This window comes from Triticum urartu, chromosome 2A (assembly GCF_056163025.1).
Source record: "Triticum urartu cultivar PI428250 chromosome 2A, HENAU_Tu73, whole genome shotgun sequence".
NCBI lineage: Eukaryota > Viridiplantae > Streptophyta > Magnoliopsida > Poales > Poaceae > Triticum > Triticum urartu.
The window spans coordinates 122478096-122504427 of NC_141874.1; the positions used below are offsets into that span (position 1 = coordinate 122478096).

A 26332-nucleotide genomic window follows, 5' to 3' on the forward strand; every position below is an offset into this window, starting at 1 on the left:
CCGGTGGGGGCACGCAAAGTGCACCCACTGGGTGTAGTCCCCGAGACTACGGTGGACTGCTGGCAGTCGACTGTAGTCTGAGTTCTACTTCCTCTCTTTCTGCCTTCTTTTTTTTGGACTCGACTTCGGCGGACCGGTCGAGTGGGATCAGAACCGGTGGGGGCACACAAAGTGCACCCACTGGGTGTAGTCCCCGAGACTATGGTGGACTGCGGGCAGTCGACCGTAGTCTTAGTATTTATTGCCTTTGTTGTTTTTCGCTGTAAAATAACTTCTCTTTGATTGCAGAAATCTTGTGATCTGGGAGCTCGCTTTGCTGATTTGGAGAAACATCAGATCCAACTGAGCCTTGACTTGGAGCTGGCCAAGACAGAGCTGCAAAAGGCTAAGGATGGTGCCAATGGTAAGACGAGTTTGTCGACTGGTTTGCCTTGGGCTTGAGTACCCTTCTGCTCTTTCTGAATCAAGCACCATTTCTTTGCAGAAAAGCTGAGAGAAGCTCTGGCAAAGAAGGACCAGGATCTGGCTGCTGCCCGAAAGGAAGCTGACGACAGAGTCGCTCTGGCCGAACAGAAGCTGGCTTCGGTCGGCCAGTTGGAAGAAGAGAATACCAGGCTGAAGTCTGCTCTGAATGACTCCAACAAGGAGTGCTCGCGCTGGACGAAGGCGAATCTCGTCCAGGGCGAGAAAATGGAAAGCATTGCTCGCAGGAGGGATGATCTGGAGAGCTATCTGAGAAGTCTTGCCAAGAAGTTGTTCATCAAGCTTGAAGGTGCACATTCTGTTCCGACTGATTTTTTTTTGTCGACTCAGTGCACGAAAATTGACTTATCCTTGGATCATGAATGCAGAGTTTTGCCAGAACTTTGAAGAGGAGACTGGGTGGATCGAACCAGGTTTGGATCCAATCAACTCTCCCGTGAAAGATGAAACTGCCATGAATCTGCTTCGACTGGAATCTCGCATCGACGGTGCCGTGGACTACTTGGCTCGACTGAAGGTCGCCATGTCACGGATCGACCCGGCACTTTGGCCAGAGGCCACACTCCAAAACGATCTTGAGTCTCTGATGACTCGACTTAACGGAATCCCTGATCGAGTGCAGGAGTGGAAGAAGTCTTCTGCTCGGTGTGGCGCTGATGTGGCTCTGTCTTTGGTTCGTGTCCACTGCAAGGAGGTGCGACAAGATAAGCTAGCCACAATCAAGGTCGCCAACACCCAGAAGCACGACTTCCGAACTTTTATGGAGACTTTCATTGCTGCCGCCACTCGGATTGCCGATGGCGTCGACCTGGACGAGTTCATCGAGCCTGTCAGCCCTCCTCCTGTGGTCCGGACCCTTTAGGATTTATCTGAACTCGGTTTATCGTTGAATATCTTTATGAATCCCCCGTCGAGTGGAAATAGTTCTTCTTTTGAGACAACTTTTTGTACTTGTGGCGCGCCTCCGAAGGGAAAGGTAGCAGTCGACCTGCACCTCGTTACTGCAGAGCGGGATGGGGTGCATGTTGTATTTGTGGCGAAGCTCTCCAAGGAGGAGGCGGCCGTTGACCTGCAGCTTGTTACTGCAGGGCAGGATGGAGTGCACGTTGTATTTGTGGCGAAGCTCTCCAAGGAGGAGGCGGCCGTCGACCTGCTGCTTGTTACTGCAGGGCAGGATGTGTTTTTGTACTTAGGCGAGTGCCTGACAGTGGTTAAGTCTTCAAATGAGAAAACTTAGGCAAGTACCGTACTGCAGCTAAGCCCCCGAGTGAGAGGACTGCTCTCCACTCGGTAGGATTTTTCAAACTTAGGCGAGTGCCTGACTGCAGCTGAGTCCTCAAGTGAGAGAACTTAGGCGAGTACTGGACTGCAGCTAAGCCCCCGAGTAGGAGGGCTGCTCTCCACTCGGTAGGATTTTTTTCAAACTTAGGCGAGTGCCTGACTGCAGCTGAGTCCTCAAGAGAGAGAACTTAGGCGAGTACTGGACTGCAGCTAAGCCCCCGAGTGGGAGGGCTGCTCTCCACTTGGTAGGATTTTTTTTCAAACTTAGGCGAGTGCCTGACTGCAGCTGAGTCCTCAAGAGAGAGAACTTAGGCGAGTACTGGACTGCAGCTAAGCCCCCGAGTGGGAGGGCTGCTCTCCACTCGGTAGGATTTTTTCAAACTTAGGCGAGTGCCTGACTGCAGCTAAGTCCTCAAGCGAGAGAACTTAGGCGAGTACTCGACTGCAGCTAAGCCCCCGAGTGGGAGGGCTGCTCTCCACTCGGTAGGATTTTTTCAAACTTAGGCGAGTGCCTGACTGCAGCTAAGTCTTCAAGCGAGAGAACTTAGGCGAGTACTGGACTGCAGCTAAGCCCCCGAGTGGGAGGGCTGCTCTCCACTCGATAGGATTTTTTCAAACTTAGGCGAGTGCCTGACTGCGGCTAAGTCCTCAAGAGAGAGAACTTAGGCGAGTAATGGACTGCAGCTAAGCCCCCGAGTGGGAGGGTTGCTCTCCACTCGGTAGGATTTTTTCAAACTTAGACGAGTGCCTGACTGCAGCTAAGTCCTCAAGAGAGAGAACTTAGGCGAGTACTGGACTGCAGCTAAGCCCCCGAGTGGGAGGGCTGCTCTCCACTCGGTAGGATTTTTTCAAACTTAGGCGAGTGCCTGACTGCAGCTAAGTCCTCAAGCGAGAGAACTTAGGCGAGTACTGGACTGCAGCTAAGCCCCCGAGTGGGAGGGCTGCTCTCCACTCGGTAGGATTTTTTTTCAAACTTAGGCGAAACCGATTCGCAGCTAAGACTCCGAGTGGGAGGCTGGCTCGCCACTCGGTAGGAAATCGTTTTTATAAACTTAGGCGAAGCGGATTCGCAGCTAAGCCACCCACTAGGGGATTTCTTACGTAAACAAAAACAATAATAATCACTGGGAAAATTATAATGCTCTTGTCTTTGATAAATAAACTACATGAGTTTTTTCTTATTACATCTTATCTGAATGATAACTCAAGTATAAAAGGGGCGGAGTAGCTCCGCATTCCAGGCTCGTGGCTCATCAATCTGGCGATCGACATTGTAGAGGTGGTATGCTCCATTGTGGAGGACTCTGGTGACTATGAAGGGGCCTTCCCAAGTAGGAGCGAGCTTGTGTGGTTTCTGCTGATCCACTCGGAGGACTAAGTCTCCTTCTTGGAAGGCTCGGCTCTTCACGTTTCTGGCATGGAATCGACGCAAGTCTTGCTGATAGATGGTCGATCGAATCAAGGCCATTTCTCTTTCTTCTTCTAGGAGGTCGACTGCGTCCTGCCGGGCTTGTTCTGCTTCATTTTCAGAGTAGAGCTCGACTCGGGGAGCATTGTGAAGCAGGTCACTCGGTAAGACTGCCTCGGCTCCGTAGACCAGAAAGAATGGGGTTCTTCCGGTTGATCGATTCGGGGTTGTTCTTAATTCCCAAAGGACTGATGGAAGCTCGTCGACCCATGCACCTGCTGCCTGCTTGAGATCGCGCATCAATCGGGGTTTCGGTCCTTTGAGAATCAGGCTGTTCGCCCTTTCTTCTTGCCCATTTGACTGGGGGTGAGCGACCGAAGCATAGTCGACTCGAGTGCCCTGAGAGGCACAAAAGGCCCTGAATTTGTCGGAATCGAAGTTTGACCCGTTGTCGATGATGATGTTGTGTGGAACTCCATATCTGAATATCAACTCTCTGATGAAACTGATAGCGGTGCAAGCATCAAGATTCTTGATAGGCTTGGCTTCAATCCATTTGGTGAACTTGTCGACTGCTACCAGCACATGAGTGAAGCCGCTCCTGCCTGTTCTCAGTGGTCCAACCATGTCCAGCCCCCAAACAGCGAAGGGCCAGACGAGTGGAATGGTTTTCAGGGCTGACGCGGGCTTGTGCGGCATATTGGAGTAATACTGACATCCTTCACATTTGTCGACTATCTCTTTTGCCATCTCATTGGCTCTTGGCCAGTAGAACCCCGCTCGGTATGCTTTAGCCACAATGGTCCGAGAGGACGCATGATGACCACAGGTCCCCGAGTGGATATCGTTAAGGATCATCTGACCTTCTTCTGGTGTAATACACTTCTGGCCGACCCCAGTCACGCTTTCTCTATATAACTGTCCCTTTATGACTGTAAAGGCCTTGAATCGACGGACGATCTGTCGAGCCTCTTCTTCGTCTTCTGGGAGTTCTTTCCTTAGGATGTACGCGATGTACGGTTCTGTCCAGACGGGAGTGATAACCAAGACTTCCATGATCAGGTCGACTACAGCTGGAACTTCAACTTCAGTCGGATCCGTGGCGCTTTTTGGCTGCGGGGCCTCTTCAGTGAAGGGATCCTCCTGGACTGATGGTGTGTGGATGTGTTCCAAAAACACATTGCTGGGAATGGCTTCTCTTTTGGAACCTATTTTTGCCAGATCATCAGCTGCTTGATTTTTCAGTCGGGGCATGTGATGAAGCTCTAACCCCTCGAATTTCTTCTCCAGCTTTCTCACTGCATTGCAATAACCAGTCATGGCTGGACTTCTGACGTCCCATTCCTTCATCACTTGATTAACCACCAAATCTGAGTCGCCATAGACCATGAGGCGACGGACGCCGAGTGAAATGGCCATGCGCAACCCATATAAAAGTGCGTCGTATTCTGCCTCGTTGTTAGAGGAATCAAAGTGGATTTGAAGAACATATCTGAGTTTATCTCCTCTGGGGGAGACCAACACCACTCCGGCGCCGGAACCATTTAGCATCTTGGAACCGTCGAAGAACATGGTCCAATGCTCCGAGTGAACCTGAGTCGGCAGTTGTTGTTCAATCCACTCGGCGACGAAATCCGCGATTGCCTGGGACTTGATAGCTTTCTTTGCCTCAAACTTGATATCTAGAGGAAGGAGTTCAATCGCCTATTTTGCCACTCGACCAGTTGCGTCCCTGTTATGCAAGATCTCTGACAACGGAGCGTCGCTGACGACTGTAATGGAATGATCAGAGAAGTAGTGGGCAACTTTCTTTGTGGTCATATAAATCCCATATACGAGCTTCTGATAATGAGGATATCTTTGCTTCGATGGGGTCAAGACTTCAGAAATATAATACACTGGGCGCTGAACTTTGAAGGTTTTCCCTTCTTCTTCCCGCTCGACCGTAAGTACCGTACTGACGACTTGTCCTGTGGCTGCAATGTAAAGCAGCAAAGGCTCCTTGCTGATTGGGGCAGCAAGCACCGGCTGGGTGGAGAGCAGAGCTTTGAGCTCTGCGAACGCTGTGTCAGCTTCAGGAGTCCACTCGAACTTGTCAGACTTCTTCATCAATCGGTAAAGAGGCAATGCCTTTTCACCGAGACGAGATATGAATCGACTTAGGGCGGCCAAGCAACCAGTAAGCTTCTGCACATCGTGCACTCGCACAGGACTTTTCATTCGGAGTATAGTACTGACTTTTTCTGGATTGGCGTTGATTCCCCGTTCGGAAACGAGAAAACCGAGTAACTTTCCGCCAGGAACCCCGAATGTGCATTTTGATGGATTAAGCTTGATATCAAACCTTCTGAGGTTGGCAAAGGTTTCAGCAAGGTCAGTCAGCAGGTCGGAACCCTTCTGTGACTTGACCACAATATCATCCATGTACGCCTCCACATTCCGACTAATTTGGGTGAGCAAACACTTCTGAATCATCCTCATGAATGTGGCTCCGGCATTCTTGAGGCCGAATGGCATGGTAACATAACAGAAGCACCCGAATGGAGTGATGAAAGCTGTTTTGATCTCGTCAGGCCCATACAGACGGATCTGATGGTACCCGGAATAGGCATCTAAAAAAGACAGTCGCTCACAATCCGCAGTCGAGTCGACTATCTGGTCGATGCAGGGGAGAGGAAAATGGTCTTTCGGGCAGGCCCGATTGATATGTTTAAAGTCAATGCACATGCAAAGTGACTTGTCCTTCTTGGGGACCATGACAACATTGGTGAGCCACTCAGAGTGGTAGATTTCTCGGATGAACTCTGCTGCTAAGAGCCGAGCCACCTCTTCGCCAATGGCCTTTCTCTTCTGGACGGCGGACCGTCGGAGATGTTCTTTGACAGGTTTCACTTTTGAGTCGACTCGTAGGCGGTGCTCAGCCAGCCCCCTGGGAACACCCGGCATGTCAGAAGGCTTCCATGCGAAGATGTCCTAGTTCTCACGGAGGAACTGGATGAGCGCTTCTTCCTATTTGGAGTTGAGTGTTGTCGAGATATGAGTTGGAGCAGCGCTGGGGTCAGTCGGGTGGATGTGAGCTGTCTTCGTATCGCCAGTCGACTGAAAAGCTGACTCTGTAGCGGGCTTCTTGGCTCGCAACAAATCACTCGGGTCTGCAGTCTTTTGGTATTCCTGCAACTCCACCACTGCCATCTGAGCATCAGCGATCTTCGAACCTTTCTGAAAACATTCTTCCGATTGCCCGTAATAGTGATCACACCTTTGGGGCCAGGCATCTTCAATTTGAGGTACACGTAACATGGTCGAGCCATGAAGCGTGCATAAGCCGGCCTCCCCAAAATAGCATGGTAGGCACTCTGGAAGTCTACAACTTCAAATGTCAATTTTTCTTTGCGGTAATTTTTGGAATCACCGAAAACCACATCAAGAGAAATCTGGCCGAGTGATTCAGCCTTCTTCCCAGGAATGACTCCATGGAAACTCATGTTGCTGGCACTGAGTCTGGACATCGGAATGCCCATCCCTTTCAACGTCTCAACATACAATATGTTCAAACCACTGCCACCATCCGTCAGGACTTTGGTCAGTCGAGTGCCTTCAACAACTGGGTCGACCACCAAAGCTTGCCTCCCAGGGGTGGCGATGTGCGTTGGGTGGTCGGATTGGTCGAATGTTATGGCAGTCTGAGACCATTTCAGGTAACTAGGTGTCGCCGGAGCGACCATATTCACCTCTCGATTAATAACTTTCAGTCGACTTCTGCTTTCAACATTGGCAAAAATCATCAGAGTGGAATTGACCTGAGGGTATCCGTCGTCACTGTCTTCCTTGTCCTCAACCTTGTCCGACTCCTTTTCCTTACCTTTGGGCTGCTTGCCCTGGAATTGCTGGATCAAGAGTCGACACTGTCGAGTGGTATGTTTCGGGTAAATGAAATTACCCTCTTCATATTTCTTTGTGTGGACGAGACATGGTAAGTCCAACACATCATTTCCGTCCTGGTCTTTAACCTTTTTGGGGTTCCAAGGTCCTTTAGGTTTCCCTTTAAACTTTCCTTGGGTTAAAGCCAAGGCTTCCCCGGGAGCCGCTGGCTCGGCTTTCCGCTTCTGTTTCCGATTGGAATTTCCTCCGGTTTTTTGGGCGACTGACTTGAGCTTGCCACTCCTGAGTCGATCCTCATCTTCACCATTAGCGTACTTGGTGGCAATCTCCATCATCCGATTCAGGGACATATCTCCGGTTCGACCGAATTTCAAATTCAGTTCTCTGTACTTGACGCCTTCCTTGAAGGCACAAACTGCTTGGTGGTCAGGTACATTCTCCACCGAGTGATGTAACGTGATCCACCTCTGGATGTAATCCCTCAAAGTTTCATTCGGCTTCTGCACGCAAGACCGCAGTTCCGTCAGCCCTGCCGGTCGCTTGCATGTGCCTTCAAATGTGGTGACGAACACTCGGGAGAGATCTTCCCAAGTGTAAATGCTGCTAGGCGCTAACTGGTTCAGCCACGCTCTGGCCGAGCCCTCCAACATGAGAGGCAGGTGCTTCATGGCCACTTCATCATTGTCGCCGCCAATCTGGACGGCCACTCGGTAGTCCTCAAGCCAAGTATCGGGCTTGGACTCGCCAGTGAACTTACTGACTCCAGTCGCCAATCTGAAGTTGGGAGGAATCACAGCGGCCCTGATGGCTCTACTAAAGCACTCTGGCCCCGAAACATGTACTCTGCTGCTGGTAGGTGCATCTCTGTCGTGACCTTCTCGGTGAGCCCTGTTCCTGTCGACCAAACCTTGGACGAGAATGGATCTCGCATCAAAGCCTGGCCCTCTGGGGTCGACTGGAATCCTTCGCCCACCACTATGAGGGCGCCTGTCATCCTGCTGGTGAGGCACATACGACCCGCTCCTCGGGGGAGGCGTGGGCACTCGACGTCGACCGTCACGATCGACTCGGTGATCATACTGCTCATGGTTCCCATACTGGTCACGCGAGTCTCCATGTCCCTCACGCCTCGGGGGCGATCTCGGGCTGTGAGCCGACTGGACTGTGTCCGCGGCAACGGATCTGCTGTGAATCCTGTTCCGCGACTGAGAAACAGCGGAATTCTGGTCTACTGCTGCCCGGAGTAACGCTCGGATCTGCAGCAAGCCTCTGCCAGCCTTCGACTGGGAAGGCTGAATCAACTCCGCAATACGGGCCGCAGCTGCTAAATTCTGAATCGGAGTTCGATATACCTGCGGGGGTGGGAAGAGCTAACGTCGACTGGATTCGAGAACCCGTTGTCGCGCACGCTCGTCGAGTGCTCGCTGGAGGTTCTCCAGTCGAGTGTGCTCGGCCAAGTTTGCCAGGCGCGCGTCTTCCAAGGCGCGAGCCTCGGGGGTTTCTCCAACGATAGGAGTGTGCAGTGCACCACGTTCCGGCGGCGAAGTTCTTCTCTCTGCAGCGACATGAGAGGCTCGGGAAGATACTCCTCATGGGGACGCGACGGGTCGCCTCCACCCGCGCCTCCGTCGGTGCGGGGAAAACTTGGAGGACTGGGCGGTCCATCGACCATCAGAACCTCCGCCGCCGGATCGCTGCTGTCGCAGTCAGATGCGGTCTCTGCGGAGCCAGTCGAACAGGCCGTAGAGGGATTCGTCGGGCTCGATCACCGCGACTTGAGGGGTGGCCGACTGACATGCCACCGCGTGTCTCACCCATCGCTAAAGTCTCGACCGACTGGAGCGCTTGCGCCGGCGGGAAACAGGGAGGGAGGACAACACAGGAGCCGACCGGTAGGGGGTCGACGGTTGCCGCAGGAGAACGCCGCGGATGCACGCGCTAAAGTGCATTGCCCCGCGAACAGGGAGTGCGTCCACGTCGAGCGGAGCCTCCTGGAGCCAAGCAGAGTCGTCGACGATGAACGTGAGCGCACCGAGACGGATCTCGCGGCCCTCCACCAAAACTCCGCTGAAAACCATGATGATTCGGGTCGGAGAAGGTCGCAACTCCTCCAACAAACGCTAAAACACCTGCCCCACGGTGGGCGCCAACTGTCGTGGTTCCAAGTCTGACAGTAGTGTAGGGGGGTAAGTATGAAGAGGCAAGATCTTAGCTATGGAGGAGTTGTAAGAACGCAAGGTTTACGAGTTCAGGCCCTTCTCGGAGGAAGTAATAGCCCTACATCTCGGAGCCCGGAGGCGGTCGACTGGATTATGAGAGTATGAATTACAGGGGTGCGAACCCTTGTCTCGGAGGAGGGGGGTGGCTTATATAGAGTGCGCCAGGACCCCAGCCGACCCACGTTACAAAGGGTTCAATGTACATTAAGGCAGGGCGTTACCGATAACGCTAGTAATAAAGTGCTATGATGACCATAAAAGCTACTTAATAACCGACCGTTAGCATGCGGAGTGCCTTTAGTCCACCTAACCGTCGAGTGGCTTGGTCTTGGTCGAGTGATTGCTTCTTGGTCGAGTATCTTCAAGTCTGTCGAGTGAGACGCCTTCAAGTCGATTGAAAGATGATTTCTTCTGGAGATGTCCTTGGGTAGGTCAGTTTGGACAGGTCCATGACCCTACCCTAGGTACACAGCTTCATCACTCCAGTTGAAGAGCTTGAAATGGTCGAGTGATTGAAGTGACAACCCGGAGTTAAGAGCATTCTAGTGCTTCTAGAGCTTCTAGCGTCCAAAAGACTCTTTGATTGAAAGGATTCAGAAACAATTTGAAGGATTTCAATCTCCTCAAACCACATGTGAAGAATCTTTTGTGTTTTCATACACAATCTAATATATCTGCAATCTTGTGGTGATGAAGATGACACACTACCGTGTTTCTATATTTTTTCTTCTATTCTTACGTTTTAAAAATCTGGACAATCTTCTAGTGTCCAAGTCAAAACCTTAAAATATATGACTAGAGGGCTCGGAGTCTACCAATCGACAACTCCAAGTCTCCGAGCCGATAGACACTTGTTGCATAGGGCTTGGAGTGTACCAGTCGACAACTCGAGTGTCCAAGCCGATAGACATCTAGTTGCATGTATTGTATAGGTCGAATGTCCTTTCTGAAAATCTTTAGCACATTGTGTTTTGGGTTTAAAGGAACCTGCAAAATTTGTAATTGCTAGTTCCCTCTACCCTCATTAGTAAGTTCATGCATTTTCGTAGAAACTAGAAAGTACCATAGACAATATACATTACCGCATACAATATATTTCGTTAAACATCTTATGCTCATACCGTTGCACACAAGGAATATACTGGAAAGGAATGCTATTACAAGACATATGAACTATGTCAAAAGGTTGACCAGATACAGATTAAATGAGCGAGACTTTTTAGTGAACACCTAGCCCCCCTATATGCTCACACCCAAGTTCAAGAAAAATGACTGAACGTACCAAGCATCAGATGCATCATGGTTCACGCGATCACATTGAATCAATACATATAGTTATTTCACAACAAGTACACTGTATGATCAAGATATTTGTGATTATTTGTTGTTTTGTTACTTTTATTTTTGATTATTGCCTTATCCCCCCCCCCTCCTTCTGCCTAAATCTTGGATACGATTCTCAACGAACCTACAATGGATATAGATTTTTATTTAATTTTTTCTGAATTTGTGATTATTTGTTGTTCTGTTACTTTTCGTTGTAAGTATTGCCTTATGGACCCCTCTTCTGCCTAAATCTTGGATACAGTCCTCAACGAACATGCCATGGAGACTTCATTCCCATGCACTACCACCATTATCACTTAACCTTCTTTCCTTCGATGCCTGACACGAACACAAGGGACCCCGACGAAACACTATACGGCTAGTATCCAGCTGAGAGGTACAGTGACTCAAAGATCAATGTTATAAGACGTTCTCATGGCAAGTACAACCCTATTGACCAAGATAGTTTGACTTTGACAATATCCTTGGTAAAAAAAAGATAAAATTTGACCCAACGGGTTATGTAAGCAAAACACATGCATCTCGAAGTGGTTTAGGACCGTCACTGCATTAGGTAGCATATAATTTATCCTTCCAAACCTGCTATAAGATCATTATTTCTATTGTTTTCCAATAGACTATCTTATGCAGAAGGGGTTAAAAACAAGTGCTTTGAAGGAAGGAAAAAGTAATTGTACACCTTGTCTCCTTTTCCCTTTCTCTAAAAGGAACAAAAAATACAATTAGGTAGAAGAGGGGAAATTATATATAAAATCATCATACCCAAGACAAGCTCAGTAAAGGTATGAAGAATGGATTGCAATTAATGGCACTGGTGGAAGGATTTTCATTTAAATACACTCATTGGGATGATAATTGTTCACTACTCATGCCTACAATAAATTCACACCCAAGTCAATGACTCAAACAATTCCGTGGGTTGATCAGCATGATGTAGTAATATTGTTGTTGTCCATTGAAAAGATGGCACTCGCCTTTTTAACACGTGAAAAATATGAAGGATAAAAAGGAGTTAGAAGTTAGGTGGGATAATAGTGACCAATTTTTGACACTCATAGATATCCTTGATAATCAGTTTTTTATGCAGATAACTAGCTTAGATCTTGTCAACATTGACATTTGTCAGTAAAATTCCATCACCATTTTTTGTTGACACCACTAAAATGGTTTCGGATTATATGGAATGGGTCTAGGGTTGCCGTGGGGCTTCAGCAAGCCGAATTTGTGGCCGAGCATGAATCAATAAAGGTCGGCATCTCCATTGTTGACGGTGAAATGTTAGCGAATCCAGGAACTTTTATATGTTGTGTAAGGTGTTTCAACATGTCACAAGTGTGTATGATCTTTGTGCATATATACATGAGCAACATGTTGTGATGATTCTCGGATCTGTTGGAAATGACTGAATATCTTATTGCAATGTGTTTCTTCATTGTTGTCTCCGTAGTTTTAGTACGTTCCATGTGTTTGCCTCTTTGTGCTGTCAGTGTTATGATTCATTTGAATTTTTTTGTTGAAATCAAGCGATTTTGTTGTATGGCCACAAGAGCTAGGAAATACACTTGTGCTCTCGCGTGTTATTGCAACCCTATATTAAAAAGTAATTTAGTAATTAAAAAAGTCAAATAATCGAAAGGTTTTGTGGAATCAAACATTATCCAATATTATGCTCATATAAAAAGATTCACCAGAATGACTTTCATTGTATCCCAGGTCAAAGATTCATCAAAAACACTATATACAAATATTATTCACGCTATATTGTCATCATAAATTTGTTCTTTTCACCCGGAAGTCAACAGGAATGCTTCCTTGTCCAAACTTTGTATACAAGTATAATACTTGATCTTATTTCGAAAAAAGATTCCGATTTTTTTTAATTTTCCTAGAATTATAAAAATACTGCACATATAGGGTGTGTGCGCACCCGAGAGCCAAAAGTTCGCTTTCCACAAGAGCTCCCCTACCTACTACACATCTGGCATGGATATTTATAAAGGACTGACACGGTCTAGTTTTGTGAAATCCTTTAGGCCTATTTTAGTTTGTAGGAATTTTAGAGAAAATCTATAGGATAGGATTTTCAACGGAAATATATCTTTAGAGCTCTTTGGTTTATAGAAATGGATTCCTATTTTTATGCAGGATAAAGACTTTTTTTACGGGGTATGTAGGATAGAGACCTTCATATCTTAAAGGAATGCATCAAACAACCTCTCTTTCCATGCAGAAATTGAAATACATATCACCTCATTTCCTATGATTTTTCTATTCTTATGATTTTCTTATTTTCTTAAAAATATGATTACTTTTTTTAGGGCTAGAAGATGATTTTCTTTTCTTTCTTTTTTTTAGACAAAGAAGATGATTTTCTTCTCTCTCTTTTTGAGACAAGATGATTTTCTTATATCCTATGAACCGAATGAGGCCTTAGTTCGTTCTTTGCTGTCCTACTCCCTCCCTTCCGATTTATAGGGCTCAAATCTCAAATCTCATCAACCAAGGCATTCTGTAAGTGAAAAAACAAAAAAGTTGAGACAAGCCTTAGAAAGGAGTGAGTATTACTTAGTCCAGTCCAGCGGGCTCTGGAAGGTCGGCAAACCCAACAACCGTTGGATCGTATGCGCCCAAACATCACATACAAGGCCCAAGCTGAAAAGTTGAGAAAACACAAATACCCGAAAAACAGGAAAAAGAAAAGGAGAAGATACGAGAGAGCTCTAGAACGGAACGAGCGAGGGAACGAGCGAGAGAGGACATAAGCGAATAGCAGGCAAGGCGAGGCGAGGAGAGGAGGCGAGGGCAAGCAAGGATGAGGGGCGGCGGCGGCGGGATGATGGACGACGGCGGGGTTGAGCACGCGCAGATCCCGAACAGCTTCGGCCACGAGCTCCGCGCATGCCTCCGCTGCCGCCTCGTCAAGACCTACGACCAGGTACCTACCCGCCGCCGCCGCCGCCCCCATCGCTACCCGTCCGTCTGGACCTAGGGTTTCGACCCCCCTTTCGGTTAATTGAATCTATATCTGCGTGTCAAACTAGGGCGCCTTATTCTTTTAGTACGCTGTCGGATGGTAGGGTTTAGCCACATGTTCTCGATTTGGATCGCGTGCCTGTGTTTCTTATAAATTCTGCAGTGAGAAATATTGTCCGATTTGGTGGCACAAGCAGCGTGGCTGAATGTTATTGTTGTTTGCTGATGTTTAACATCTACTGTGTCTGATTGCTGCATGGGATGTGCAGTTCAGGGAGAATGGCTGCGAGAATTGCCCCTTCCTGGACATGGACAAAGATCGCGACAACGTGGTCAGCTGCACCACCGCCAACTTCACTGGGTAACTCTATTCTGCACTGCAGTCTTGTAGTTCTTCTGGCTAGTGTTGCTCAGTGGTTAATTCTCTGGTGGAGATGCACTGAATCCATGTTTTTGTAATCTCTTTTTGTGATAAAGAATATATCTAGTGCTTTCACGGGCTGCAAATTGACTGACAAACAGATAAGAGGAAGAAATAAATGCAATGCTTGTTATTTTTCTCTAAATAAATTCCACCCCTCTTGTTGATTACTTCAATTCTTTGGGTGATTTTGGTGAATAATTCATGAAAACATTTATATATTCATAAGAATGTGCTGTTTCTGATCTCAGAAAGATCGTATGCCCTTAAATATATATTATTTATGCAGCCCAGTGCTTCCTCTTTCTGAATTTATTGCACAAATTTTGGCTTGCAGAATAATATCGCTGATGGATCCCAATAGGAGTTGGGCTGCTCGTTGGTTGAGAATTGGTGAGTGTGTAGTTAAATAGTTATCACACAGCATTTGCTTATTTTTGTCTTCAGGGTACTTTCTCTATCCAGTTTGGTTTACTTTATGCTATTGCACATTTACATTTCGAGCCTAGTTATGAACTTATGATATACATTTTTATAGAGTACTAAAAAGGAACAGGTTAGACCATTTACTGGAAAGCTCTCCTAGCTACCATATACTAATCGTTTAGGTCTATAATCACTACTAGGTGGGGTGTCCAGATGAGTACTGCATATACCTTATACTGTTTATGGTTCATTGTCTTCTTACTCCCCTTCTCTAAAAATATTATGGTTGCTAGTAGTACTTAAATTCGTTATTAAGGATCCACCTGAGTGTGTTGGCATTCTTTCCTTATAAAATATATCTATTTGACCTGTATGTGGTTACCACTTGTGAAGGATCAGAAAACTGAACTGAAATATTTGCCAAGATCCACTCCTAGCTTGTTTAATTCCAGGGCTGGGTTCTTGAGTCCTTGTTATAGCAAGGAAATTATCAGTGGATTATCTCATAGGACAATAATTGTTGTGTTAAGCTTGTATTTGTAACATTTTAGATTTGACATTGGAATCTTTATTTAAACTGTCCGATTGCATGCTTGTTAACCCAAGTGCATATCTTTTCCGTTGTTTGCGTGCTGAAGCCTTCTTTATTTAAGTAATGCATGTTGGTACTGTCATCCAATACTTAAACAATTTTTTGTATGTTTCTAGTAAAAAAGATGAACTCTAGAAAATTACTTCCTTGACATTGTTTCACAATGTAAAAATCATGCCAACAAAATGTAAATGAAAGGAACTGGCTGAGGATTGCATTAGTGCAAATTTGAATCAAATTATGGTCTTGATTTTTTATATGAAATTCGTTAGAATTCTCTAGAAAGTAATGAGATTCTAGGTTGTGAAGAAACTAAAGAGATGTGGATAAAGGGAGGGATGATAAAAAAAAAGTAAGAAATAGGGTTCCAATATGTATTGTCTATGAATTGCATCATAGAAGGCAATGTGATGAACCATCAATATAATAGAAATAAAATAAATAGAAATCTTAACTTGAAGCGAAAGTAAAAAAAAATGGAGCAACAGTAAAGAGTCGCTTGAGTTAATAGAACTGTGAATTTGTTCGGAAAGTTTTTTTGGAAAGCTCCACTACAGGATTCAGACCTAACCATTCAAGAAGTAGTGGGAACGATCGAGCCTATGGCTCTAGCCCGTAGGATTTGTCAACAAGAATCCTAATAGTTGAGTGGGATGGCCATAATCTGAATTCTGCATCATGAAACAATATCAAGGAAGATATTTCTTTTTTGTCGAGTATATGTATGATGTTACTATCATCACGAATCTAGGCAGTCTCCTTGTTAAAAGAAGTCCCCTACTAAGAACTTCAACCAGTTATTACCACCGCGCCAGTATTATGTCCTTCCATATCATGTGAAAGCTTTTAGTCAAGCAGAACAGAGAAATTAATGCCAATGGTCCATGGTGGTGCTAGCCATTACTCTGGCAGCCCTTTGAAATGGACTTTGCCGGAGGACCATGTCTGCTTTTGTGTCATAACCGCACGACTTATGCTAAACAAAGTGTTGCGTTGTAACGGTTAACTGAAACCATCTGCTTATGTTTGTTTCTCAATCTGCAGGGAGGTTCATTCCAGGGTGCTATACTCTGGCTGTCTCAGAGGAACTTCCAGAGGAGTATCAGGTAAAAACTGCATGCCTTCATTCTTGCAAGAATTGTGACTGTTGCGACGCAACTCTGATGTCTTGACCTAATAATTTCTCTTCTGGTCATTCCAGGGGATGTGCCAAGACAACAACGTGCAGTATTTCCCCCCGAAGCGCCCCTGAGCAGGCTTGAAGTTGATGCAGTCGTGATCCTGGGGCCGTGCTTTTACATATAGTTGCACCTGTAATGTCTGCTGATTAAACTGCCGCCAGTGTTATGCATCCTCAAGCGATTCGTCGAACGCTTTTGTACAACCTGGAGACATTGTAAGCTGAACTAGTTCATCGCACATTTCTACTTCGACGAGACATTGCAAGCTGTGTTAGTTTAGTTTTATGCATGACAAGTGCCCAGGTTGCTGTTATTATGCACCGAAGCCTATGCCAAAAGCTCCTAAAATTATTGTTGTTCCGAACAAAGGATTCATGGTTGTCGCTGTCAGGATTCCCTACCTGCATTCATCCCGACGCGCCGCCTGAGAAGCCTACTCTGGCTGCCTGCACTCATGCCTTTGCCCCTCTGTGCCTTGCCCCTGTTATTTACTTCAAAACCCTAGCTTTGAGTCACTTCTCCAACTGTTCGAGATGTCGTCCGACCACCCCTAGATCACATTTGTGCCTGTTGTTCGCCATCACAATGGTTGTCTCTGTGGTTTGTCTGTGGACACTTGGTGCTAGGCCCACATTTGATGTGGGCACCTTTGAGCTCGGCTCCGGAGTGCCTAGCTCGAAGGAGTGGGAGGGGCAACCCCATGACTATGGTGGAGGTCAAAGAGCCAGAACAGCCTGCAGCGAAGGAGGCGATGGTTGTTGATGGGGCGTTGGTGTTGGGTGGCACTCCTGGAGGAGCATCACTTGGTGGAGGCTCGGCTTGCATTGCCGTCGCGACCATGGTTGAGGCGGCCCCAGGAATTGTCGACGTGAACCGGGCGTTTCTCGCCTCCATACAAAGCGGTCCACCGCGAGGCAACTCCGCGTCAACAAAATGCGGTCTAGCGGCTGAGGATGAGGAGGCATCAAAGCAGCACGACGAAGATGCAAACCACGGTGGCCCCCAACGACGAGGAGGCTGGACCGTCTGGTGCGATGGTCGTCGACCTTACCTCCGACAAAGAGTAAATTAGTTTTTTTAGGGACTTCCGCTGTTTAAAAAGTATCCAAAATTCAATAAAAATCTACTCCCTCCGTTTCTAAATATTTATCTTTCTAAAGATTTCAACAAATGACTACCTGCGAAGTAAAATGAGTAAATTTACACTCTAAAATATGTCTATGTACATCCATATATGATAGTCTATTTGAAATCTTTAAAAAAACAAATATTTAGGAATGCGGTGTTTGAGGGACACGGTTGCCTCCGTACGGTTGGCTGTCCACGGACATTTTGAGATGTCCATTTGGTAAACCATGCTGGAGAAGCCCTAATACTACATTATGCATATTTTGTCGAATTATGGGAGCCTCTGCTCTCCTGAACAAATCCATCACCTCTGGCACCCCGAACCCCACTCAGCCAGCGTGTTTTATATGAGCGAAAATGGAGGGTGCCGCTAGGCATCTTTTGCTTTTCAGACTAATCAGGGATGTCGGTTGACACTTTCGGGACAACTGAAAAATGTTCGTGAACATTCTGTGACCTGTTGTGTGCAGTCATCGCTGCCTGTTGTTCACCGTGACAGCAAGTATACGATTTTGCCAGGTAGCTCTGTACACTGAAAGCGCAGATCCGAAATATGCCAGGTAAATACTTCGAATTGGATATCCAAACAAGCAACAAGCACTCGTCAATGAGCAAAGTAGCCCATGGTACAATCAAACCAAATCAGCGCAAGTTCTTTTCAAGGAATTTTCAATTGTGTACCAAATGAACATCACTACAAAGTTACCATACATTACACTTCGGAAATATATACATCAATCATGGAGCGTAGGTTCTTTCCATAGGGCCGCCATCACCACATGATCCTAAGTCAGCATTCGCATGATACATCTACAGGGCAGCAGGCCTTGGAGCTGACATAATTCAGTCTGCAATTGAAAACACCTACCACACCTTCTATTGCGAAAGGATGTTAAGAGTTGTAAAGTTTTTTAAAAAAAAAGCCGTATAAGAGTCATAATATGAAGAAACGAAGTCTCACAAACTGGTTACAAGTCAAGATGCTACCACATGCTTACAGTGACTGTAAACTTGGAACATCAACTGCCAAACATTCTGAACTCTATAAACCACACAAAATCCTAAGATACTAAAAATTGACTTGGTCAGCACATTAAGAGTATTTGCATTGCTATGTAGTCTTTACATAATAGACTTCTAAATGGTATAGAAAGGTACTGTACTAACTTTTAAGTTCCACTTATCTTTCAAGACTCTTATCATCATATCAGAATTTATTTAGGCCAGAACTAACAACAAAGAACACCCAAATGTCTGTTGCTACCACACTTTTGTAAAGATATGTTGTGGTTGCATAACATAAATCATGAGCAGAGACTCAACTAAGAAACCAATTTTTTCAAATCCTAGCATGCAGTAACATGGACCAGAGTTGTTTAATACTTTATTATTGATGAACAGCTTAAGCAGTGAACCTCAGCTGGATCATTTGAACCTTACTTGTCAGCATAACAAGAGTGCATGCAGCAAAATGATCACCACCATCATCAACCCCCACCAGCATCACCATCATCATCTCCATCACCAGCATCATCATCATTAAGGGATACAGCACAAACAATATCAACGGCAACAGCAAGCAACTTGTGTGTTCAGCCTTTATCAACCAGCACCTCTTCACCACATCATGTAACTAGAAAGGTGCAAATTACCATTTATAGTAAGTGCCCAACACTGGAAAGGAAATAGTAATACTTGGTGCTAATAGACAAGATTGAATTGGAAGAAGGTGAAGTAGTACATATAGTTCTAACAAGTATCCAGACATCCACAAAGCAGCATCTGTAGCCTGAAGTAGTCACCGATGTCAAGCACCACAACATTTTTAATTTGCAATTGTAACTGCAGATTGTTCATGATAAAGCAACTGAACAGCCTCCAATATGAGCAGCTCTGTTCCATTGATCCTGTAGACAGAAGCACAAGTCATGTTATCGCGTGCTAGGGTATCAACTGTGATGACATATATAATTTGAACAGTTTAGAGACCTCAGTTGTTTGACATTCAGCTCATGTTGAAGGGCTACGAGAGCCTGGAGACCGGTCATCATTGCGCCTAACAGGAGAACGGTCATCATTGCGCCTAACAGGAGAACGGTCATCATTGCGCCTAACAGGAGACCGATCATCATTGCGCTTAGCAGGAGACCCCTCGCGAGGAGGTGGTGTCTTGAGAGGAGGTGGCGTCTTGCGAGGGGAGCGACTAGTGCTTCTGCGTGCGGGCGACAAACTGCAATAATAAAGGGCATCAGTTAAATTCAGTAAAACGGAACAAAAGAGATGATTCCCGGATGTGCATACCTGTCTCTGCCACCCTTCCTGTCATCATCAGGACTGTAGCTGCGGCTCCTGCTACGACTAGGACTTCTATGTGCAGCCAAAAAACATATAATTAAAGATGAATGTACGGTATATAACCCAGCATAAAACAACAATGATTATCTGGATGTGTATACCTGTCTCTGCCACGCCTCTTATAATCATCAGGACTAGTGCTACGACTCCTGCTATGACGATGATGATCCCTCTCTCTGTACCTGTCACGTCCATATCTATCTCCACTCCGACTCCGACTTCGCCTTCTAGAATCTCTGCCCCGATGATCATCACGGTACCTGCAGATGAGGTATGCACGTGATTTTTTGGCATTGTGAAAAAAAAGAGCAACAAGAACGGAGGAAATCTGAATTGAATCCCACTTTGATAGATAATCTTATCATTAGGAACATGGCTTCGTCCATCGACGTGACCAATAGACATTGTAGCAGTCAGCAAAGTCGACAACCATGGCATGTCCATAGTTTGATGCTGAAGAACTTACTGGAACCTCCATTACTTACACAACTACTGAACTACAGCCCTATTTCTCTTGCCTTCTTTCTTTCTTTCTTTCTTTCTTTCTTAATAATGTGCTTCAATTGAATCCCAAACCAGATAAGCAGGCATATGGGGCTTGTGCACAAGCCAAAGTTCCCTCCGAAAGGGCTATACACATGTGCATGGTAAATGAAATGTACAATATACTAAGTGGGAAAACGACAACGAAGAAATATATGATAACATGTATATATATCTAGGAAAAAAATACCCCCGTCTTGGACTGCGGCTTCTGGAACGACCCCTTGGCTTCGGGACCGTTTCCATGATTCGCCCTTTCTGACTGCAAAGTTCAGGCAAAAGAATATTAGGTCATCGGCTTCAACACTAACAAACAGAACAGCTTTATGATAGGTGCTAGTTCATTCTTTTACATAGAGCAATTTTCATGAACTTCTTGGAATAATCAATTCTGACTACATAGTGTATATCCTGACAAAATATGCATAGCTTACTTTTCTCACTATAGAGAAAACAATGTATGAGAAATAAACTATATCAGGTAGTATTATGGTTAGCGCATGCCCACTTCTTGCTGATTACCATTGCCAACAGAAAATTACAAGAAAATGATTCCTAGACAGAGCATCACATATTCACGCAAGTTGTAACCTGGTACGTAATAAGAGCTAATATGTTAAGATCAGCAAATTGTGTAATTAAGACAACATCATAATTGCTCTAGTATTGAGTAACCTAATACCGCACCATACTGATGTAACCTAACACTTTGGGAATGATGGTTCATAATCAAAGATAATTCATGGCATCCAAATGTAGCAAAATCTTCAAAACCATCGATTCCTTTGCTCTAGTACCGAGTAATCTACTGTTGCACTAGACATAGGGTATGTAGTGCCTAACACATCCAACCAGGAAGTTTACATCTAGCAAATAACCGGTCCATGCCTAAATATCAAGACATCGGCATTGGCTTAAAAATAGTGCCTCCGTACACAAATATAAGATTTTGTAACTTTCTTTTATGGATGGGATGTATATAGACACATTTTAGCGTGTGTGTTCACTCATTTCAGTTCGTATGTAGTCCATATTGAAATATCCAAACATCTTATATATGTGAACCGAGGGAGTAAGTGTCAATATCAAGATTTCCTCAATAATTATGCCAGTAGTCAGGAAAGACGTTTTATCTTACATCCGCTCAGCATTTGGCCCGTACTTGGCAAACTGCACCATCATCTCCCTCCCGTCCACCAACCTCCCTGGAAGATAACCAACAAAATGAAGTTGAATCCAATCCTAAAACAACATGTACCACAGAATTTTCCAATTCGCATGGAGGAGAGGAACCCACCGTCCAGGCGATCAACTGCCTTCTGCGCCTCGTCCTCATACTTGTACCTCACGAAGGCAAACCCTCGCGAGTCGCCAGTCCTGCAGAAAATGGATGTGCAAACAACATGAAACAACTCCCAAAACCCTAAAAATTCCGTGTGCAGGTGTACAAACAACATGAATCAAATCCCACAACCCTAAAATTTCCGTGTGCACACTCCGCAGCCCTACAGGACACCCACCCAATCTACACACGAACACAGACCAACTGCCAAACCAGCATACGAAGAACCTAGGGTTTTTTGTCTTTTTTTTTTGCCTACCTGCGGTCCCTGGGGATGTAGATGTCGACGACCTCGCCGTACTTGTCGAAGAGCGGGAAAAGGTCATCGGCCGTCGTACCTGCGCGACACGCACGGGGAGGATTAGAGCAGCCGCCTATTGGAGGCGCACCTCGGGGAGAAGGGTGCGCAGAGGAGATGCGAAGGGGAAACTTACGGAAGGTGATGTTGAGGACGAGGAGGGAGTAGGTGTCGCGGATCGGCGGCGGGCCGGAGCGCCCGAAGCGAGACATCTCGCCGGAGCCGGAGCAGGAGGCGGCGCGGGGGGAGGCGAGGCGAGCGGATTGGGGGAAACGACGAGCGACGAGATGTGGGGGGAACGCGAGGGTGGGTTGGGTGGCCACAAGAAGGTGCCGATCCTTCTAGGGCTCACACGCACGCGGCACGGCGGAGGGTACGTGGGCCTAACCGTTCGGCCTGTTTTAAAGCGATCTTGATACCAGGCCGGACTATTATCTCAAAAAAAAAAACAGGCCGGCCCAATCCTCCTTTTGTTTGCCATAAAGGCCGACCCGATCCTGCCTCTGTTAGTCTGTTTATCTTTCCTAGCTTTCTTGTGGCTAACAGAACAGCTTCGAGTATAGTTTTCCCTCTAGTTAGGGTTTTGCTTTCTCGGGGGCGATTGTCGCCGCCGTCGAGTTTTGATCTTCCCCGCCCGCGACCCCTCCGCAGCTACTTCTCCTGGACCGCGGGAGGGCCTCTCGGTGTCTCCTGGCCGAGGGCCTTGGCTGTTTTCGGAGGATGGGGGCATAGGGCGACTGCAGAAACCCGATCTTTAAACTCGGGTTAGGGTTTCGACATGGCGGCAGATGGATCTCCGCTTACGGAGGGGATCAGCGACGTCGCAAGGATGATGGAAGAGCTAGGGCTGAAGGAGGACGACCTGGACGACGTGATCTTCGATGAGAAAGACGTCCGGCAGGAGGCGGCTAGGTGGATTGCTCTCGCTAGGGTTAATTCCGATAAACCCTACAGTCAGTTTGGTTCTTCAAGAACATGAGAGCGGCATGGGATCTCGCACAAGAAGCTAAGTTCAAGCCTTTAGAGGAGAACCTCTACACTATCCAATTTTCCTGCCTAGGGGATTGGGAGAGGGTCATGCATGAGGGACCGTGGCACTTCAGAGGTGATGCAGTAATTCTCAAGGAATATGATGGGGTGACGAAGCCATCGACTGTCAGGTTGGACTCAATCGAGATATGGATCCAGATTCATGATGTACCGCTCCTCTACGCCCACCTGGTTCCTTCCCTTGCAGCCAAGGTGGGAGAGGTCCTCTTCACTGAAGCTCAGTTGCACGATTTCACGGGAAACTTCTACCGTGTGTGGGTCAGGATAAACGTCACCAAGCCGCCTAAGAACGTTGTATCTATGATCAGGGGAGGCGAGAGGCAAATCTACAAGGTCAAATATGAAAAGCTACCGGATTGGTGTGCGGTATGCGGCATGCTAGGCCATCTCTACAAGGAACATGGTACAGGCATTCACCCTCCATCGGCTCTTGTCTTTAAGGAGCTCAGGGCAAAATTGGTTCATGAGGAACGGAAGCGGTCCCGGAGGTGGCCGTGGACGCAGGGGGGCACAGAGGAGGACGAACTGGGAGAAGCGGGGGCTCAAGCTCTCAGCATGATGGGGCCGAAGCTGAATACTCTCAGCAGGACTTGGAGATGCTGGACGATGAAAGGGTCAGGAAAAGGGGGTCTGAACCACCCGTGAATCTGAGACCGGAGACGATCCTGAAGGAATCTGAACAATCCCTAGAGGGGATACAAGGGAAGATGCTTGCACTGCCTCCCCCAAGGGTGCCATCAAGCCCGAGTTATACACAGGAAACAAAGAGAGCAAAGGTGGGGACAGAGACGGAGAAAGTTTCAGTGGTGAAGTCCATGTTGCTTAGCAAGATAGATCCAAAGTTGGCGGGCCCGAGTGACGGGCACCGCCGAGCCCAATGAGTGTTCTTTGCTGGAACTGTCGTGGCGTGGGCAAAGCCACGATGATTCGTGAACTTCGCGATTTCGCGAGGAAATTTTCCCTACTCTGTTTTGTATCGTAGAAACCCAGTTGGAAGGCTCTAGGGTAGAAGCTTTAGCAGGAACACTTGGTTATGATAATGGTTATGCTGTTAGCGGTCGTGGTAGAAGTGGATGTATCGGTTTGTTTTGGAACAATGCAATAAATATTGAGATTTTGGGTTACTCTGATTACCATCTTGATTGCTCGGTCTTTGAACCGGGCGATGACCCTTGTAGATTAACTGTAGTATACGACGAAGCTCAAACCCACCTGAGGTACAAGACATGGGACACTTTAAAAAACATCAGTACTTTGAGCAGTCTCTCATGGCTCTGCGTGGGTGATTTTAATGAAGTGTTACATCCAGATGAGCATGTGGGAGTCAGGCAACATAGCAGTGCGCAGATACAAGCCTTTCGAGATGTCGTTGATGTTTGCATGTTGCTGGACATTGGCTATTTTGGTATTCCATGGACTTTTGAAAAGAAGGTAACTGGAGGTACTTTCACGAGGGTGCGCCTCGACAGAGCCCTGGTGTCGGCTGAGTGGCACGCACATTTTCCTTTGGCTGATCTAACACATCTGGTGGCTGCCACATCAGATCACAGCCCGATATTAGCAAGAACGAACACAGATCAGAGGAGAAGCCAGAGTTCTAGCCCATTTAAATATGAGGTCATGTGGGAGGGCCATGATTCCTGGAGCAGTAAGATTACCGAGGCATGGGCAACGCACGGAGCCACCACCAGGGTAGAAGAGCTCAGAGCCAAACTCTCAGCGGTGTCACAGGATTTGGGCCGATGGAACAAAGACACTTTTCGGGAGTGTTTGCGAGGAGATCAAACAGCTCAGGTCAGACGCAAGCCGTACTGCGCCAACACATGTTGAGCTCAAAATCAACGAGAAGCTTGTGGAGCTATATCACAGGGAGGAAATTATGTGGAGGCAGAGATCAAGGGTGGAGTGGCTCACATCGGGTGATAGGAACACCAAATTTTTTCACTTAAGGGCGAGTATCCGTCGAAAGAAGAATATGATCAAGGCTTTACAAAACTCGCTGGGGGTAATTACAGATGATCCGGAGGAGTTGAAGGCGATGGTAAATGACTTCTATAAGACTCTATATACATCGGAGGGGGTGAGCAATCTGGAGAGAGTTTTAAATTGCGTCCCAACTAAAGTGTCGGCAGAGATGAATGACATGTTGTGTGCCCCCTACTCAAATGAGGAGGTTAAGGCAGCCTTGTTTCAAATGTTCCCAACAAAGGCGCCTGGTCTTGACGGTTTTCCGGCACACTTCTATCAAAGACACTGGGAGTTATGTGGTGCAGAGGTGACATATGATGTTTTGAGGATTGTGAGAGGGGAAGAAACTCCGGAGAGCATAAACGACACCATCCTTGTTCTGATTCCCAAGGTAACAAACCCTTCCATCTTGTCACAATTTAGGCCTATTAGCCTCTGCAATGTCCTATACAAAATTGCATCCAAGGTCATTGCAAAAAGGCTGAAGCAAATTCTACCAGATATCATATCTGAGGAGCAGTCGACTTTCGTCCCAGGCAGACTCATAACAGATAATATTATAAGTGCTTATGAGTGTCTTCATTTCATGAAGCGCAGTAAAGCGAAGGCTAACAATTATTGTGCTATTTAAGCTTGATATGATGAAAGCGTATGACAGGCTGGAGTGGGACTATTTGGAGGCCATAATGGGAAAGCTAGGGTTTGTCGTCCCCTGGATAAACACTGTCATGAGCATGGTGCGGTATGTTTCCTTTTCAGTACTGTTTAATGGAGAAAAGCTTGATCAGTTTGTACCAAGCAGAGGTATAAGGCAGGGAGATCCGATATCCCCTTACCTTTTCTTAATTGCAGCGGAGGGCCTTTCGTGCCTCCTGAAAACCAGTTCTTCGTCATCAAACATTTTAGGGTTAAAGGTGGCACCTATGGCTCCCGCCGTGAACCACCTTATTTTCGCCGATGACAGCCTGCTGCTTTTTAAGTCAGGGAATGAGGGGGCAGTAGCGGTATCAAACCTACTGGACACATACTATTTGGCATCGGACAGAGGATAAATCACGATAAGTCATCAATCTTTTTCAGCAAAGGCTGCCCGCAACAGGTTAGAGATGATATGAAGAATATTTTGAATGTGCAAAATGAGTCACTCAGTGACAGGTACCTGGGTATGCCAACGGAGGTCGGACACTCGAAGAATGGGACTTTCAAGTACTTGCGGGATCGTGTTTGGGAAAAGGTGAAAGGTTGGATGGAAAAACTCTTATCATCCGCAGGGAAAGAAGTACTAATCAAGGCGGTTGCTCAAGCAATTCCAGTATACTCTATGGCATGCTTCCGTCTCCCTCGGGGACTATGCGAAAGTGTTACTTCGCTAATCAGACAATTCTGGTGGGGGAGCAAACAAGGAAAGCGGAAGCCTAGCTGGGTGGCTTGGGAC

The 26332-nt window shown here is 46.6% G+C and overlaps 2 protein-coding genes across 3 annotated transcripts; one reads left to right on the forward strand and one right to left on the reverse strand.

Moving 5' to 3' along the window:
* The first annotated feature begins 13311 nt into the window (after window positions 1-13311).
* Window positions 13312-16472, forward strand: LOC125536202 (transcription elongation factor SPT4 homolog 1). The gene is made up of 5 exons (XM_048699378.2): window positions 13312-13555; window positions 13863-13954; window positions 14352-14407; window positions 16077-16138; window positions 16234-16472. Exons 1-5 carry the CDS (start codon window positions 13433-13435, stop codon window positions 16282-16284), a joined length of 384 nt encoding a protein of 127 aa, XP_048555335.1. The 5' UTR covers window positions 13312-13432; the 3' UTR covers window positions 16285-16472.
* A 2386-nt stretch (window positions 16473-18858) lies between these two features.
* On the reverse strand, window positions 18859-22175 carry SC35 (serine/arginine-rich splicing factor-like protein, putative). 2 transcript variants are annotated; one of them, XR_007294934.2, is made up of 10 exons: window positions 22016-22175; window positions 21841-21919; window positions 21537-21616; window positions 21378-21444; window positions 20430-20501; window positions 19798-19956; window positions 19643-19708; window positions 19331-19571; window positions 19083-19248; window positions 18859-18974 (listed from the first exon to the last, which is right to left on the reverse strand). XR_007294934.2 is itself a non-coding variant. In XM_048699376.2 (9 exons), the coding sequence occupies exons 1-8, from the start codon at window positions 22089-22091 to the stop codon at window positions 19352-19354; spliced, it is 819 nt and encodes a 272-aa protein (XP_048555333.2). In that variant the 5' UTR covers window positions 22092-22174; the 3' UTR covers window positions 18859-19248; window positions 19331-19351. The 2 variants fall into 2 exon arrangements, 1 of the variants encoding a protein (XP_048555333.2); XM_048699376.2 differs by having other exon boundaries at window positions 18859-19248; window positions 22016-22174.
* Between the last annotated feature and the right edge of the window lie 4157 nt (window positions 22176-26332).

What these genes read in the sequence shown, in the direction of transcription:
- SC35 (XM_048699376.2), bottom strand. Translation starts at nt 22,091, where the DNA reads ATGTCTCGCTTCGGGCGCTCCGGCCCGCCGCCGATCCGCGACACCTAC. An exon ending in CGTCCTCAACATCACCTTCC is followed by an intron (nt 21,920 to 22,015) that starts GTAAGTTTCCCC and finishes CGTGTCGCGCAG; the next exon opens with GTACGACGGCCGATGACCTT. An exon ending in AAGAGGCGTGGCAGAGACAG is followed by an intron (nt 19,709 to 19,797) that starts GTATACACATCC and finishes GGCTGCACATAG; the next exon opens with AAGTCCTAGTCGTAGCAGGA.
- LOC125536202 (XM_048699378.2), top strand. Translation starts at nt 13,433, where the DNA reads ATGAGGGGCGGCGGCGGCGGGATGATGGACGACGGCGGGGTTGAGCAC. An exon ending in ACCACCGCCAACTTCACTGG is followed by an intron (nt 13,955 to 14,351) that starts GTAACTCTATTC and finishes TTTGGCTTGCAG; the next exon opens with AATAATATCGCTGATGGATC. An exon ending in TGCTCGTTGGTTGAGAATTG is followed by an intron (nt 14,408 to 16,076) that starts GTGAGTGTGTAG and finishes CTCAATCTGCAG; the next exon opens with GGAGGTTCATTCCAGGGTGC.